Source organism: Copadichromis virginalis, linkage group LG23, assembly GCF_057382275.1.
Source record: "Copadichromis virginalis isolate Kocher_CV1m ecotype Utaka linkage group LG23, C_Virginalis_male_GT1.1, whole genome shotgun sequence".
NCBI classification, from domain to species: domain Eukaryota; kingdom Metazoa; phylum Chordata; class Actinopteri; order Cichliformes; family Cichlidae; genus Copadichromis; species Copadichromis virginalis.
Window position 1 is genome coordinate 50,811,838 of NC_140639.1, and position 17,328 is coordinate 50,829,165.

Here is a 17,328-nt window from a genome sequence, read left to right on the forward strand (position 1 = left end):
CCCAAAACAATGTCCAACTGTGCGTCTGATAGTGAATACTGATTGATATTAAATAGTATTAGTATTCCTACTACTATTATTAAAATAGTATTGTTTTACTATATGATTGTATATTCATTGTATATTCAGTACGAGTGCGTTTTGAGCTGAGTGTGTGTTTGGTGTGTACGGCTACATTAAAAATAGGTCATAAACTTTACACATCTGGTGTGTTAAGGCCTTTAAAGTTTGCATGATTGATCGCGTCTCTGACCTGAAGTGGTCGATGTGGCGGCTGTTCGCTGCATGGTACGTCAGCTAATTTAACTTCGTAAACTGGACCTCTGGACTGTGTTTGTGCCTTTTGGATCACATTTAATGCTATTTTCTGACAAATAGCACACATTGCTTCTTGTAATTGCACTAACAGGACGTTACTCAGCACTTGTTAGCAGGTAGATCTACACCCATGCATCTAAATCTCTCCTTCAAGCCATTCAAACAAAGGGTAGCATCAGGAAAAAGTTCCTCTCTGCTTTCACCTTATATACTTTTTTTCTTCTTTTGTGCAGATGATTTCAGCCATTTTAGCATCCTGAAGTCAGTTATTTAAATATTAAATGACATTAATTTAAGACCTTAGCAAGAGTGAAAGGGCAGATTTACAAGATGCTAGTGAGGGCTGCTGTGGTTTGGAGATGATGCCCCTGACAAAAACACAGGAAGTTGAGTTGATGCTTAGATGTTCAGAACAGAGAAGATTCATGGATGTAGTAAAGGAGCACATGTTGGTTGGTGTGACGGAGGAGGATGTGGGGGACAGGGTGAGGTGGATCCACTACGGTACAAGAAGTAGAAAATGTTCTTGTTGGCTCTTTGTTTAGGTTGCTTTATAAATGACCTTTGACCCTATCTAAAGACAAACAAAGTCACTATGATTTCATCTATGTTATCTCTTTAAAGGCTTTAAAGTTGTAAATATAGTCCAGGGAGTATATTTACAAAATATACGTGCAGTTGATCAGTATATGCAGAAGTTGTTCAGTAAACGAATGAATCTTTGAGTTATTCGGAGGTTTTATTGGAGGTTTCCATCAGGATTAAATATATTTAACAACACGTTACTCCGACTGCAGACTTGATGTCAACGACAGAAAGTAGTGACTTTACTGTTGCCGGGTTTAAAGGTTATATAAAGTGTATAACTACTCTTAAGTCAAGACTATTGCTCTTAACACTGTGTTTACTTGTGGTTTTGGATCCTTACCTTTGCTCCATGGCATTAGAGTTGGCCACAGAGAGAGAGGCCATGGCGCTGACGGCCTCAGCCTCCTCCGAGTCTCCCCGTTTGGCTTCCAGCAAAGAAAGCCCCAGCCGCGGCGAGTAGCGCTGCACCGAGCGCCAGTACTTACCTGAGAAGACGGAGCAGATAAAAGACAGGAGGGAGAAAAAACAACAAACGCAGAGGAAGTGAATAAAAGTAAAGCATTAAGAGGGCTGACCTTAAATATATGAAGCTCACACGAAAATGAACCAGAGAGAATCTTAAAAAGTAAAAATAGATATTCTCTAATAAAAATGTTGCAGACTTTATTTTGTCACAGAGAAATGACATGTTGAGTGTTACTCAGCTTGCCTTTCACGTACTACTTCCATGAAGGCTAAACCCTTTGGATTGTTTATGAAGCTACAGATACAGATTAGGTTTCTAATAAACTCTGTCCCTGTGGGTATCGGTGTTATGAGTCGGTGCTCCTGCAACGGTCAACTCACTGTGAGTCTCCAAGACTTTCTCCAGAGAGCGAACAGCGTTGGGGTTTGGCCTCTGCTCGAGGACAGCCTTGGGCAGTGGGTCCAGCTGCATGGGACAAAAACACAGAGAAAACACAAACATGAGCGTGCAACAGCTTCAACAGGATGACCTGCCAGCCTTTTTTAATGAATCTCAGCCGCTCCAGGACAGCGACGTCTATCGACTGCCCCGGAGTTTAAGTGTGGATCAACAAATAAATACAATAATAATATAAAGACTATTTTATAAATAAATAATATAAATACAATAAATATATCTAAAAAAATCTAATAAATAACAATAACTATTTAAGAAAACAACCAGAAAGAAATGAACCAGTAAAATATTGCTGCCCGGCCTCAGAATCCTTGTTGACCCTGTGGTGACATTTGAAAGTTCTGTCAGTGTTTCCCGACCTTTCGGAGCCGTTCCACATATTCCACATATTCCACATATTCCACATATTCCACATATTCCACATGAGAAAAATCCCACAGCACACCACCAAACAAATTTCACAAAAAGCATATTGATCATTTTTCTCTGGGCACCAGGCTCTGTTAGCTTTTTTGCTTTCTTTTGAACACTGCTCTACGACTCCCCCCTCGGGCACTACGACTACTTTGTCGTTTCAAATATTTATCGATTGCTATTACGTACTGCGCTGCCTCACTCACAGCATGACTATTGTGTCATTTCTTCTTCGTCTTCTGTTTCACTGGCACTCGGCAACCTATTTAATTAGAGCAGGTAGTTGTACTGCCCTCTAGTGGAAGAGACTGTAATTGTTCTGCCCGTTACTCACGCCGGTCATTACTGATCAGGTGGAAGCAGATAATCTTCCACGGCACACCTGATCATTTCTCGCAGTACAGTGGTTGGGAAACGCTGTTCCAGGTGACTTTCTTCTTGAGTCATCGCACTCATCCCTCCTTGAGCCTGGTTATTTTCGAGGTTTCTTCCTGTTAAAAGGATGTTTTTCATCCCCACTGTCACCAAAGCGCTTACTCATATTACTATAGGCTCTTTACCTTACAGCAAAACGTGCCTTGAGGCAATCTGCTGTTGGGATTTGATGCTATATAAATAAAATTAACCTGAATTGTTGTGTGTCCACGCTGCATGCCCGGCTTTGTGACGACTTTAGTCTTCACAGCTGGAGAGTAAAATGGAGTCGACTCACACTATTAAAACTGGCTATTTTAGCTCCACCCCTTTAAGCCAAACTTCTTCTTATTGGCTAAAACTTGCATACGTTTTGAGAACATACAGAGCCGAGATGTGTTTACTTAATCACTAACTTCTCCATTTCTTCTCATGTCCACTTCCAGTCAGTTATCATGTGTAAGATGAGCAGGAACAAAGGAGCGTGGTCCGAGTCCTGCTTCGACCCTTTGAGACGTCCTTTTATTAGGATTCCAGCCTTGCGTGCTTTCAGAGTGACCTCCTTACCTCCTGGCCGAGCAGGGCGGCCACGCAGGCCTCGGAGGCATCACAGATGGCGGTGAGGTCGTGACCTCCCTCTAGAGCCAGGACCACACGGCCTCCGGCGAGGGTCATCAGCTGCCTTGTCAGATAACCGAAACCTGAAGAGAGTTTACAGGAAGGAGGTGAATGCACTTAAATGTATCTGAATGCCTTCCACAGCTGCTGAAGTTCGTTAACATTTTAGCGCTCTGTTAGACTCGGCTTCAAAGCTCGGTCAGCAGCGTGCGCGCGTGTGGAGCGGCTGGAGCGCGAGATAAGAAACACTACCGATAATCTCCCACTCACATTTGGATGTCAGAGTGTAGCCGCCCAGCGGGGGAGGGTGTCCCTCGACGGCGTCGAAGCCAGAAGAGACCAACACGATGTCTGGAGCAAACTCGCTGGCTATCGGCATCACCACTGACCTGCGAGTGGAAGGGCGGGGTTCAAAGATTAAACAGTGCATCAGCCAACATCTCAACATCATCTGCACAAAGGCGACGCACAAAGGAGAAGCAAGCTTCAATCATTATTGATTTCATGACAAACAGTTGCTTCATTAAAGTTCGGCAAATTATTAAAGCTGATTATTAATGAGCGTCACACAGTTACTTTTATTTGTTTCATGAGATAAAAAGCTGAATATATCTGTTTCATCCAGTTTCATCTATTAAGAAAGTATCATGTGATTAGTTATGGCCGTCCAAACAGAAACATCCACCTGAAGAAACATTTGGTATCATGACAAAGGAACAGGAGCTCTCAGAAAGAAAACTTTGTGATGCTTTTATTACAACACGCTGACGTCTGACCATTTCACCTTTCATTGTGTATTTTCTTATCTTTACCCACATGCTTAGAGCAGAGCCTGAAACAGTAAGAAGTTTGTCACAGAGCTCTCTCCACGCTCTTTCATATGATGAATATTAATCGAGATGGTTTCTTGAACAGTTTTTAAGGTCAATTTTGAACTTGCTAACAATGACGATCAAAGTCAAACACTCAAGGCCCCGCATATTGTTGTGAAGTCTGAAGGCCAACAAACAAATGGAAGCCATTATATACGCCCTCCCTTTAAGGGAAAACTTTATTTGGGAGCAGGGCTTTAAAGGCAGGGCGCTTAACTCCGAGGTTTGTCGTCAAAAGTTAAACCGACCCCTCACATGTGCTGAAGGTTTATCTGGTACCTGAAGGCAGCCAGATATTCTGCATCTCCCATGGGCGGGTCGAGACCTCCGGTGAAGGCAACGTTGACGTTGAACCCGACTCCAGGGCCACTGCCCACCTGTGGAGAGGAGCACAAACTTCAAGTGAGTGTACGACACAAATAAAAAGGAAAATGTCCTTTTTTTAAGCTTTTTAGCTTCTTTTGGGTAATTACAGGATGCTTCTCCCTACTTCAGATTATTTCTTGCCTTTTGATCAAGATGTCTTTAAAAAAAACTACGATTAGAACAGAGCATTAATAAAGTGATCCTTGGAGAGAGTTCAACTGGAAACGAACAAGATACACCCGGAGCCGACAGATAACATAAACTTGGAGTGCGACCAGCTTCAAGAAGTGTGGACTGAAAAAACTGGCAACCAAACTAAAAACTGTCAAAAAGCTGAAGTGGACCAATTATCATTATCCTTTGCAGCTCCACGGTTTTTATTCTTGGACTCGAGTTCATGTTTAAAATGATCTTTATTTATTTTATACTCCTCAGTTCAATCGCTGTGTGGAACAACTCGTTTTAGCTCGTCTCCCTTTAAGGCAACTTTTCTTCATCACACTGAGCCATAAAACACAGCGTGAAGCTGACAGGGCTAAATTATACACAATTTTATCTTGTTATGTGAAGCTGGCCATATTTAATATGCGTATCCTGGCCACCAGGTCAACTGTTTATTGAGGCAACTATCTAATCAGCCAATCACGTGGCTGCAAAATCCCAGCAGATCAGGAGTCCAGCCACGTTCAAAGTCACTTAAATCACCCATTCTGATCTGACTTTGAACTTCAGCAGGTTGTTTTGACCATGTCCACATGCCTGAATGCACGAGCTGCTGCCATGTGATTGGCTGGTTACATATCATTAACAAGCAGCTGCACAGGTGTGCCTAATGAAGTGGCCACTAAAAAGTAAAACAGGTCACACACTCACCTCATCAGGTGCTCCGCTTCCAGGGAAGAAGTTGCCGTCGTCGTAGCGATGAACAGAGATGTAAAGGACGTTGGGGTCATTGTAGAAGGCTTGCTGGGTGCCGTTGCCATGATGAACATCCTGAGAGTAGAAGAAGAAAATAAATCTAACTGGTCTTAAGAAAAGAAAAATCTGCATCTTCTGATTAGCGTCACATGACAGAGGATCATGTGACTCACCCAGTCCACAATGAGGATCTTGTTGACATTCAGTCTCTGCTGCAGCAGTTTGGCTGCGATGGCCACAGAGTTGAAGTAGCAGAAACCCCTGAAACAGCAGCAGACGGAGGGCAAGAGCTCCTGTTTGTTATGAATATCTTTGCCAGAGCTCCATTTTCATTTTTGTAATGGGACAATTTAAAGACTTTTTGAGGAGAATATGGAAAATAAATAAAGCAGGGCCCGAGAAAGCTGGCAGAATAAAGGCTCTCAGGATTTTATGTGCAAATAAACTCAATGGTTTATGTAATTTCTATTCCAGACGAGCCCGTTCCAGCTCTGGTTTTTGTATACGTGCAGATTAAGTGTCTCCAAGTCAGTGCGGTGACGGCTTTGGCCTTACATGGGAGTGCTTTCCTCCGCATGGTGTCCAGGAGGGCGGACCACAGCGAAACCATTCTGGAAAAAGAAGAGGCAGGAGCGACAGGAGTCTGTTAGCACTGATCACTGTTTCCTCTGTGATCCTAACCACCATTAAAAAACATCATAACTTAGCCTTTAAGTGGGAAACTATTACACACGAATCAAATGAAACGCTGAGAGTGTGACAAACATTAAATCACAGCAATACAAAGCGAACGGAGGGTTTAATAACTGCAATAAGGCTGCAACAAGTTTTGGGTTAAAACAAGCAATGATGGCCGTTTGTGTTTGGGGCTTCCCACGATGCACTGAGCGCTTAATCAGGAGTTATTATTAATCCTGGTTCTCTTCCACAGAATCTCTGCCAGAGGCTTCTTCCTTTTAAAAAGGGAGTTTTTCCTTCCCACTGTTGCCAAGTACTTGTTCATAGGACATTTCTGCAATTATTGTAGAGTCCTTATAATATAAAGCGCCTCAAGGTGGCCGTTGCTGTGATTTGGTGGTATATAAACAAAACTGAGCTGAGCTCAGTGAGCTGTGAAACATGGGGACTGCAGGTAAACTACTCTGCAGTTATTGATAAAGGTGAAGCAGCCAATACGAATTAAGCTGCGTGCTCTATTTTTTCTAGAAACTTCTTGCTTAAACTTGTGAGTGATGCTCTCAGGTAGACACCGAGTTGTCTGCAACCACTGGCCAACTGTGCATGGGGAGTTGTACCTATTGAAGCATGTTGGTGGTAGCAGAGACGCGTTTACTTTGAAGGCAAATGATTTTCAGTGTGAACTGCACTGATTAAAGTTTCACTACTGCTGACTCACCAGTTTGTGAATGATTGGAGACACGCTGACAAACTTCAAGAGATTGGCACAATCTTTTAGTGACCAAAGCAATCACAAAGATGTTTTGGACTTCACCTAGCGACAGCAACAGACACATGTTGCTACTTCAACCACATGTTTCAGTAGCAGCATGTGGTTGCCAAGACATCCAGAAGAAGAAGAAGAAGCTCTGAGTAGAGACCCTGCTCCTTCTCATCAAGAGCCCACTGAGGTGTTGCAGGTGTCTCATTAAAATGTCTCCAGGTGCCTCCCTTCAGAAGCTTTCTGGGTACCCCCAGCTGGGAGGAGACCCCGGGGCAGATCCTGAAGTCACTGGGGGGGTTATATATATCTCATTTGGCCTTTGAGCATTGTGGTATCTCCCAAGTGGAACTGGAAAAAGCTGAAGAAAAGGACATTGGAAATACCAAGCTCAGCCTGCTCTGGCTGGGTGATGCAGAACGAATGAAAGGGGGTATCTTAAATTTTAAGTGGCAACTTTGGGCTTCACTCTGAAGTTTCAAAGACTGTGGCAGAACTGCAGCACATAAAACACATTAACTTTGCTGCATCGCAGTGGGAAACAGAGCAAGAAGCACCAGACAGGTGTAATCAAGGTTACCTTTAGCTCTCCAGTAGCAACTTTAAAAACAAGCTCTACCACCGAGCCGACGGCGAGGCGAGCCGCGCTGGAGGAGTGGACCTCGTTCCAAATGGTGTCGCTGTCCACCTAAGACCAGAAAACCGAGTCTCATGTTGATAAACTGGCTTGGAAACCGATGTTGAATAGTGCAGGAAGTGTGAGCTGTTTTAGCCCCTTTTAAACAAAGCAAACAAGCATTACTTACCCCCACCCCTCCACACGGGAGCCGAACAAACATAGGAGTGATTGAACCTGTCGCAGGAAACAAAGATTCAATTTGACATTATCAGCAGCTGAGTGTGTGTGTGTGTGTGTGTGTGTGTGTGTGTGTGTGTGTGTGTATAAAGGCTTACAATCAAGTTTCTGTCGGAGTGGGTTGGTTCCATACAGCAGGACGTGGGCTTCAGAGTGAACTGTCTGCAGCTCTTCCAGAGTGGCCTTCCTCCCACGGATGCACTACACACAGACAGACACACAGATGGATTCAGCTCACATAAGCGGTTCACTACTTTGTGCGACGGCTGGTGGATGCTGGATATCTACATTTTTTGCAAGCCTACCTCACACTGAGCTCTGAGTCCAGTCTCTTGTAGTCGGGACCAGATGCTCTGAATGCGTCCCGCATGCTCCGGGTGGCTGTTGGTGTTGCCGCACATGCACTGATGCTTCTGCATCAGGGAGTCATACACGAGGCCTTGGAAACACATGGAAACATTCACTACACTCGTTCAAATGCTCGTACACACTGATTGTGAAATACCACCTTCATTTTTGTTAATCTACACAATAGCGGTCTAGATGAACGCCTTACTCTTTTATTTTGAAAAGCTGAGGCATCAGATCCTTGTTTGATATTCGCTGTTGAGCTGTGCTTTTCCCGCACATTTTTCTGTAGTTTGGAACTGAATCGGAGCAAAGTAGGCCAAACTAAAAATATCTTCAGCTGTGGTGCTCGCATGCAAGAACTGTCACAAAAGTGCGCTTCCTAAAAGACACGCTGAAGCGGCTGGGAGGAGATTTAAAAAAAAAAAAAAAAAGAGGTTTCTCCTCAACGAGTGAAACAACAGAGTGGGAGAGACAAAGATTTTGGCAAGATTCACTGATCCAGCTCGTCTATTTCTGCTACCAGATGGAGGCTGGAACTAGCCCAACGTTTTCTGGCCAATTCACCTGATTTCTGGGTGATTTTTTTTTCTTTCCAGTCCCGAGTGCATTAAGATGGAAATTAAACTCACAGGGAGGCGGCTAAACTGCCGATGAATCCTACTGGTTGCTTTACGGTGATTGTAGATTTGAGTTAACGTGTAAGCAAACGAGCACGCACACAGTACGTGATGCTTCAGTGGGAGGAGAGGAGGGCGATGCTGACCTGTGGTAAAGCGAGGCTTGACTGGAGGATCGGGCGTGGGGACGCTGATCGGGAAGGAGGAAGCGGAGGCCGGAGATGACTGGGCCCTGGACAGGGGGCGGTGTCCCGGGAAGGAGATAGAGAGGCCGGCAGCTTCCATGGAGGCCTGGTAGTTTCTCAGTTGGTGAATCCGCTGCTGCTCCAACAGCAGGGCCTGCTGCTCGCACGCACAAAAGTGAAAAATAAAGGATGGGAATTCTGGAAAATGTTTAGATAATAAAACTCTTTGATGCTTTTTTTTACTGCAAGCGCAACTTGTGGCCAAAAGGTGGCAGCCAAAACAAATAATCTGGCTTTGATCGTCCCTTTTGCTTCTTAATCTCATGAACGCTGTGCCATTTCTTTCAAACCACCCCCCGCCACACTCCAGGACTTCCCCAGGAACACCTACAACCTATCTAAGCCAATCAGGTGCTCTAAAAGTTAACTCCTCATCTTTTACCTGTCTGAAGAGGAGCTCCTGCTCAGCCTGCCTCTCCCTCTCCCTGTGCTGCTGCTGCAGCACCTCCTCCTGCAGCTCCTGGGGGTCGGGGGGCTCCTGCTTGATGGTGACCCCGTGCGGCAGGCCTCCTCCGTCCTGGTGCTCCCTCAGCTCCTCCTCTGTCTCCTCGGGGTGGCTCTGGTGCTGACGGCCCACGGGCGACTCGCTGGGCTTGGCCATCATCTGCGGGACACGGCGCAGGCAGAGAGAGAGAGGGAGACACAGAAAGGGGAGTGAGGGCGATGATGCCGCGACGTGAAATTTATTTCACAATCGAACAGCGGGATGCGACAAATCCAACGTGTGAGGCTGCATTCAAGGCAAACGGGCACGCTCTCCTCTGAAACAAATTCCTGGCAGAGCGCTCTTTCCTCTCGAGCATTCTTCTTTTAACAAGCTTAATTTGGATTACTCAGCCAGATTGGTGTCTTGCTCATTTCAAACCTATCCTTTCTAATTGAATGTGAGTAGCCGCTCTCCCGACTGTACTCCGGGGCAAAATGTGTCTCGCAGAACAGAGACATTCCCCGCTCCCCGTCGCGTCTCTTTACAGTTGACTCATTCTGGGCCCCCCGTTAACCGAGCGGTGACTCAGTTGTCTCTTCATTCACTTTTACTGACACGAACCGCTAAAAGGGCCCGAGAGTACTCGCCTCCACAGAGTTTACGATATGAAGGCTGAGAGAAAGAAGTGTTTGCTGGAAGTCTCAAGAGTGAGCTACATTTACAGGTGTGTGTAGTTGTGTGTGTGTGTGTGTGTGTGTGTGTGCGTGTGTGTGTGTGTGTGTGCATGTGTGCGTGTGTGTCTATGTCTGTCTGTGTGTGTGTGTGTGTGTGTGTGTGTGTGTGTGTGTGTGTGCGCGCGTGCGTGTGTGTGTGTGTGCGTGCGTGCGTGCGTGTGTGTGTGTGTGTGTGTGTGCGTGTGTGTCTGTGTGTGCGTGTGTGTGTGTGTGTGTGTGCGTGTGTGCGTGTGTGTCTGTGTGTGTGTGTGTGTGTGTGTGCGTGTGTGTGTGTGTGTGTGTGTGTCTGTGTGTGTGTGTGTGCGTGCGTGCGTGCGTGTGTGTGTGTCTGTGCGCTCCCAGAGCTGCGAGCCTCTGGGTCCCCTTGGCTCAGTGCCAGGGGACAGCCTTGACGTCAGAGCATTCACCAACTCCCTTTCAACCTCCTCCTCCTCCTCTTCCTCCATGTTACTGTTCTCGTCTTCTTTGCATCCAAACAGACGTGTCTTTACCCCCATTTTTCACGTCCTGCTCTGACCTCTGACCCCCCCGCTCCACTTTCCCAGAATCCTCCTGCCTATCTGCTTCAAACTGATGCCCTTCATTTCATTAGCAGCCAAGTTAAAGCAGACATAAAGATAAAAGACAGGAAACGTTCTGTTTTTATTAAACTTGGTGCTAATCTGACACTAATCTGACACTTCCTGGTTAAATAAAGGTTAATAAATAAATAAATAAATTTACACTGGTAAACTGGCTGTTTGTCTATAGCAGTAATTAACTGATTACATTTATATGTGACTAATTATTAAATGAGCATAATGTTAGACCACAAAATCTACACTCAGGTAATACCTGTGTTCATATACAGGGCCCAGTATTCAAGTTGCTTTAGCTTGTCTATAGTCTCTGCTGCAACTGCAAGCCACTTTGCAACCCACATCCAGCTCCAGCTGCTCCTTTGTGTTGTTTTTAACATCTTTTATTTTGGAGTTAGGCAATCATACACTTGTTCTTGACTGGCCTATGTTGTTATCTGGGCTGGATTATCCAATGAGCATACAGTATACTCATGTACAGCTTGGTGCCCATTCAAGAGCCAAATGACACCAGAACTGTTCGATGTTGAAACCATATATTATCGAAACAGATATATTTCTTTATCATATCAGTTACATAATTAGTAGAATACGGTAGTCCGTATTTTACCTGACACTTTCTCCCCTACATTACAGAGGCTAGTGGTCTCTCCCAGGTATAACAGGAAAACGGGGGGAAATGGCATGTGTAACTTTTATAAAATTGCCATTTTTTAATAAACAAACTTAGGATGAAAATATTTCCCTTAACTTTAAAGTTGTTGAGACGTTCAGTGCGGTGAGATGAAAGGTAATCCGGAGGTTAGCAGCTCACAATCACAATCAGATTTATTAGCTAAAAGTTTGACTGGAGCCAATCAGAGAAGAAATCATCCATCAAATATTATTATTTTACTTACTAAATTTTGACAGATAAACAATGTTTACTCCTCTGGGCTCTACTTCATCACTGTTTCAACACCCGTCCAGAAGCAGTACCGTGGTACTGTCAAGAGGTAGGTACGGTCTCGCTAGTTCAAACTATTCTGTGTATATGTATGCAAACACTCCTGTATGTCGGATTACTGAAGAAAGAAAAGAAGGAAGACGGTGGACGACACCACAAAAGGCAATAAATACACAAGGTAATGAGGCTTCCCTTTAAGGAACACAGTGAAGGAGAAAACCCAAGAGTGCAAACACAACAAACCCAACAAGGAGACAAACTCAAAACACTGTGAGCGATAATCCCCACAAAAAACCCCAACTCTGTGTCAAGACCTTGGGACCATGATAGTTTTGAAGCTTTTGCTAACACAGATATTTTATCTGAAGTTCAGAAACATGACGACATCTTCTCTCACAGATACCTGCTCTTCCTGTCTTAGGGTTTCCACCTATGTGCACAGGAGTGTGGGGTCGTCCCAAGCCAAAACCATATCGTCACTAGAAAACCTTCTTCTGACTATAGTTATGTTTCTTACTAAACTAATTTTGATACGTGATCCAGGCCATCTTGCTTTTTGTGTGTGGTTTGATCTTTAGCATTATTCTGCTATTTAGCCAAATTAAACGCTGCTTTTATTTGTTCGAGCTACACAAACTGTGCGCACGTCTGTTGTAAAATGGTATGGCTTCTCAGACAGCAACTAATAGAAGCATGTTTACATTTAGGTTCTTCCATTTCTCTGATCCAGCTGAGGTACTATATATCAGGGGAAAGTTGGACATGGATGACTTGTATAAAGAATACCATGTAACGGATCCACACTTGCAGGAAACTGTGGCTAGAAGAATCTGGGCAACCTTTCTTCAAGGCAGAAAGACACCAAGTATGGCTGCCGTTGGATGTTTTCTCTTCTGAAATTCCTGTTACAAGTGCCTTTGTAGAGTTTTTCCTTTTTGGGCTGACCAACAGAGCCGGTGTGCTCCTTATTAACAACGGGTTGCACCACAACAGGTGGTGCTACATGTTTTTAATTTTTTTTGTTTTCCATTGCCTTTCCTGACATAACCCCAAAGGGATTTCTGTCTCCTCCTGGGATGAACTCGGGATCTTTCGCTTGTTAAACCACCAAATATGTAAACCAGCTACACTACGGCGCTCTGCACAACTCATAAAGTGTGAAACTCAAGTCCAGAGGAACTTTGGATACAGTTGTAAGAAGTTGTACACCTATGCACTCCAGGGGAAGGCCGTGTTGGAATCTGCATGCTCACACAAAAAAGTACAAAGTGAAGAATAACATCTAAGGTAAGATGAACTTTGAGGCTATAGAATTGACTGTTTGTGCTGTTTCCAGCGTGGTGCTAGATTGTAATGCTAAACCAGTGCAGTTCTTGAGTTTCAGCCAGCCTCTTTCCAGGGTGCTTAAGTGCACAGCGTGTGTGGGCATACCTGCTTTTGTTGCAGTGTTGCACAAAACTGAAAAGATCCGATTTTTGTTCCTGTTTCCTCCTGACTCGTTTCAGTTTTTTATGTATTCTCTTTACATTTTGTGCATTTTAAAGTGCAGTAACTGAATTGGTGTTAGCAGGATGGCTTTATGAACTTTAAGCGAATAATGACTTTTAGGTATATGGTTATACTTCAATATGTGGTGCTAAAAGAGAAGTTTGAATATCTTAAATGTGGTGTTTGTTTTACAGTACTGCCATGTTCATAACGGTTGCTTGAGAAAAAATATGAAGTGTCACCTAAAGTGCAAAAGCAGGAACCACTGAGTGTAATTCTATTTAAAATAAGAATGGATTACAGTTATATGAACACTTACAATGTGTGGGAGAGTCAAACTGTATCACTCAGCCTTTTAGCTCACCCTCAGTTCATATAGTTAATAATGCATCAGTAGTGTAGTTTAAGCCCTCATAAGCATCTTTTTTATTCTCTTTGTATGCTTTGAAAAAGTGTCATTTAAATAAAGGGAATGACACATGCTAAAGGCAACCTACACTCAAACATATTTATGGCTGAAATGCTGGCTTTAGCTAATTTGACTACATGGCATTTTCCATGTAATTGTATTACAGAATTAAAATGTAAAATGTTACATTTAATGAAATGCATTCAGCATTAGCGTTAGCCAAGTAGTTAGCTAATGCTATTAAAGGTTTTCACTAGCAAACCAACAAGAGCAACCTAAATTTGGCTAACAGGAAACCTAACTTGATCATATATTCATTCTATTGTATCCATTAATAAAGAAAACACCTGAAATGATAACCATTTTAACATAATACTAGAGATACGTGTTTGCTATTAGCTCGTCAAACTGTCTGCCCAAAAACACTTTTCTGTGATTTTGCTTTTTTTCTACTTCTGTTGTATTTTATTCAAAATCCACTGTGTTTAGTGTCCTTTTGCGCAATTTTTCTATTTGCTGATATTTTAAGTTACAGTGTGTATGACCTCTCAGAGCCACCGTACTGCTGTGTGTCATTTTAAAAAGTAGCGATACATTAAATCAAACTTTTTCACTACCATAATACTGAAGGCTGTGCCCTACATTAATAATCTCTTTGGTTTGCTAGGATCTGGTTACCCTAACCGTAGCACCGGTCTTCAAGTGAGGATGTAATTGAGCTGAAGCTGACACTTTCGTAATGCTTAAAAAATGCACAAACCTAACAAAAATGACACATTTCATGAATGTTCATGTCAAAAAATGATGTTGTGCCTAATGCACGTAAGTAGATGAGGACAAATTTTAGAGGAACAGTGCAAAAGACGTGGTGACAGAATGCAAGGAAGGCAAAGACTAATCTGGATCATAGCTTTTCAAAAACAAAGCTATTTGCACACATTTTAAAAATGAGGTAGCAGTGATGTTTAGAGGTGCTGGTAGGCAGGTTTTGCTACATCAGGACAGAGCTGGGCCGGCTGTAAGCTGCACGCATAACAGTAATCAACCTTCTCATCCAACTCTGGGACACATAAACTGTTGCTGACCTTTTCCTTTACATGTCAGAGATCTCCTAGTATAAGAGTTTGAAACCAAAAGGACTCGAGTTTAGATCAACTTGTCAGATGTAAAAAAAAAAAAGAGTAAATCTTATCTACATCTACATTCACAGTAGATATTTAAAGGAACAAAACCAGCTCTTTTATCCCCTCTTGTATTAATTTGACAGAATAACATGCTAAAATAGAGATTTTCTTTCTTCTTTTTGTCCTGGCAAAAACAAGCAGAAAGCCGTCCTTAGCGTGCCAGAGGCTGTTGAGAAAGGTGTTTGTGTAAAAATCTGCCACTTGAGATCTCTGAAACATATGAAGGGAGTGAGATGGAGCAGAGCAGTGCGGGGGAGGTGGAGGAGGAGGAGAGGAAATCCCTTGTTTCATCCACCCACCTCTCCTCCAGCACGTACCCTTCTTGAATAGGTAAAGCGGCAGCTGCTCTCTTCCTCCATGCCCATATAAGGCAGAGGCTTCCGGCGCGGTTGCCATGGCAGCGCATGGTTACCTCGCAGCCCGTGGCAACTGTCTCGGCCACAGTCGCAGAGACGTGGATGCAAGCATTCACACACACACAGACACACACAGCTATACATGTTAACCCATACCTGCCTCCACCTACTCACAAACAAAAATACTACAGAGAGAGAAAGAGAGGGCAGAGGAAAGTCAACAACTTCACACACAGCCAAAGCTAACACATTATTGGCTGTGTAGCCCGGTGCTGCCTACGCAAACTACTACACTACAGCTCCAGAGCTGGCCCTCTGAGACTCATAGCCTCCATTAATTATCAGTTTATGTGAACGTGATATCAGATTTCTGGCCACTCGAACCCCCTGCCTGAGACGACATGTTATAAAGCAACATGGATGCATGATTCAACAAAACGGCACCACTTTGCATTCAAACGCGCCCGGAGACAAGCTGCCTTTAAAACAAATCACAAGTTGAATTCAAACCCAAATTGAATACCTTGTTTAGGTGGAGCTGCTGCTGCTGGAACTGCTGCTTGTGCTTCTCCAGGAACTGCTGGTGCTGCTGTTGGACCACCAGCTGCTGCAGTGCCAGGGCCTGCGCATGAGCCTGGGCCGCGGTCCCCTGGGGCAGCGGGGCCGACTGGGTCCTCCCCAGGGGCCGGTGTTGCCGCTGCAGTTTGGTCATGGACGCTGCTGACGACATAGACAGGCCGCTTACACCTAAGACACAAACAAGGCAGACGTTACTACATAAGGCAGAGCAGATACCAAAGCATTGTTTCAAAGTAGTCTGGCAAGGCGCTTGATTTCTCAGTAACAGCAGCAGCATTGTTTCAGGCCAATCCGGGCCCTGCGCTTGATGCATTATCTTACAACGTCGCTTCAGTTTCGTGCAGCTTTTTAGGAAAATGTGCTGAAGCAGTGTTTTGTCAATGACATGTCTTAAAGTGGCTCTGAGCACCGGAGCGACTATTTAGACTAGGTGTCATAATGATTCATGGTTACTTGAGTGTGCAGTCTATTCTGGCGGTTAGCTCAGGGGAAATATGACAGCATTTCCAGAGTGGCGACCCTGTTTTTCCAAATTAAAAATCAGAAGCGAGAATCTGAACAATCGAATCACGAACAGGTTCACGTCTAAGCAGAGGGGCGGGGAAGCAGGTAAAGTCCAGCTGGCTTTGATTACAGCTCACAGGAGTCTCGGTTAAGACTTCCCAGACTGGAGCGAAAACACCTGAGGAAAATCCCGAACTCTTGGTATAAACCGCACTGATGAGAGCGCTCATATTCTAGATAAATATGATGTGTTCCTAATGTTGTCGTTGGACCTCGGATTAGTTAGCAGATGTATTTGCGAACCGAATAAAAACAACCATCTGTGCTGCAATACTGTGAATCTCCCATTGTAGTGACACGAGATCATCTCAGCAGCTCAGATCAGCTTGCGGAGTGTCGCAGCACTGAGAAAAAGTAAGAAAGCAGACGCGGAGCCTCAGAGGCACCACATCGCTGTGCTTTCAAACCGATAACTTAAAGAGAAGGAGCCGGGGAGGAGCTGACATGAAACACAAGAGTTAGTGTTAAGTTTTCATGGTTAAAAGTGCGTCTTTCTGATAAGTAGCTTGTTGCTGCACGTAACGATTCACACTCTCCAGCTCTTGGCCTGTGCGTGGGCATTGATACGTCCTTGTCTGTACGTTTTTGGACAAGAATACACGCATTCTCATACGTGCGTCTGTATCTGCGTCACTGCTCATTCACTGCTAATGCCCCACTGAAAATAGACGCAGTGTGGTAGTGAGTGAATGAGCTGATGAGAAAGGGCACACAATGGACCCATGTCATACTCAGACAGCATATGCTGACATATGAAAGGAGCTCATTAGGTCGAGCTAATGAATGGACGTCTGTCAGTGTGAGGGGGCACACAGCGATGATGGTTTTATTTTTCTGCACGTCCATGTGTGTGTATGCGTGCATGTGTGTGCGTGCGTGCATGTGTGTGTATGCATGTGTGTGTGCATATGTGTGCGTGTGAAACCAGATGGCTGCAGGAGCAAAAATGAATATTTTTACTTTTCGTTTACGTTGCATTTGATTCTTTTGTTGCTTTTTCTCAGCTACTGCTGCTATTTATTTAACATTTAATCAAGCTGAGGCTGTAAAACGAAGCAGTAAGTACCAAAAACTGCAGTTCCTCTAATGGCCACTTGAGACCAACTCTAAAAGTGTTAACTCTAAA

The 17,328-nt window shown here is 44.1% G+C and overlaps 1 protein-coding gene across 3 annotated transcripts in view; it reads right to left on the bottom strand.

Annotated features, from left to right (window-relative positions):
- LOC146682102 (histone deacetylase 4-like) overlaps nucleotides 1-17,328 on the bottom strand; it is an 83,846-nt gene that overhangs the window by 5,390 nt on the left and 61,128 nt on the right. For all 3 annotated transcript variants that reach the window (XM_085449499.1, XM_085449498.1, XM_085449500.1), the window contains 15 exons: nucleotides 15,583-15,806; nucleotides 9,320-9,541; nucleotides 8,839-9,034; nucleotides 8,030-8,163; nucleotides 7,823-7,925; nucleotides 7,675-7,721; nucleotides 7,449-7,556; nucleotides 5,986-6,041; nucleotides 5,604-5,691; nucleotides 5,386-5,505; nucleotides 4,426-4,523; nucleotides 3,545-3,663; nucleotides 3,224-3,357; nucleotides 1,753-1,837; nucleotides 1,247-1,391 (listed from right to left, as the gene is read on the bottom strand). In XM_085449499.1, the coding sequence (XP_085305625.1) occupies nucleotides 1,247-1,391; nucleotides 1,753-1,837; nucleotides 3,224-3,357; nucleotides 3,545-3,663; nucleotides 4,426-4,523; nucleotides 5,386-5,505; nucleotides 5,604-5,691; nucleotides 5,986-6,041; nucleotides 7,449-7,556; nucleotides 7,675-7,721; nucleotides 7,823-7,925; nucleotides 8,030-8,163; nucleotides 8,839-9,034; nucleotides 9,320-9,541; nucleotides 15,583-15,806 (1,879 nt within the window). The remainder of the gene's footprint in view (nucleotides 1-1,246; nucleotides 1,392-1,752; nucleotides 1,838-3,223; nucleotides 3,358-3,544; nucleotides 3,664-4,425; nucleotides 4,524-5,385; nucleotides 5,506-5,603; nucleotides 5,692-5,985; nucleotides 6,042-7,448; nucleotides 7,557-7,674; nucleotides 7,722-7,822; nucleotides 7,926-8,029; nucleotides 8,164-8,838; nucleotides 9,035-9,319; nucleotides 9,542-15,582; nucleotides 15,807-17,328) is intronic.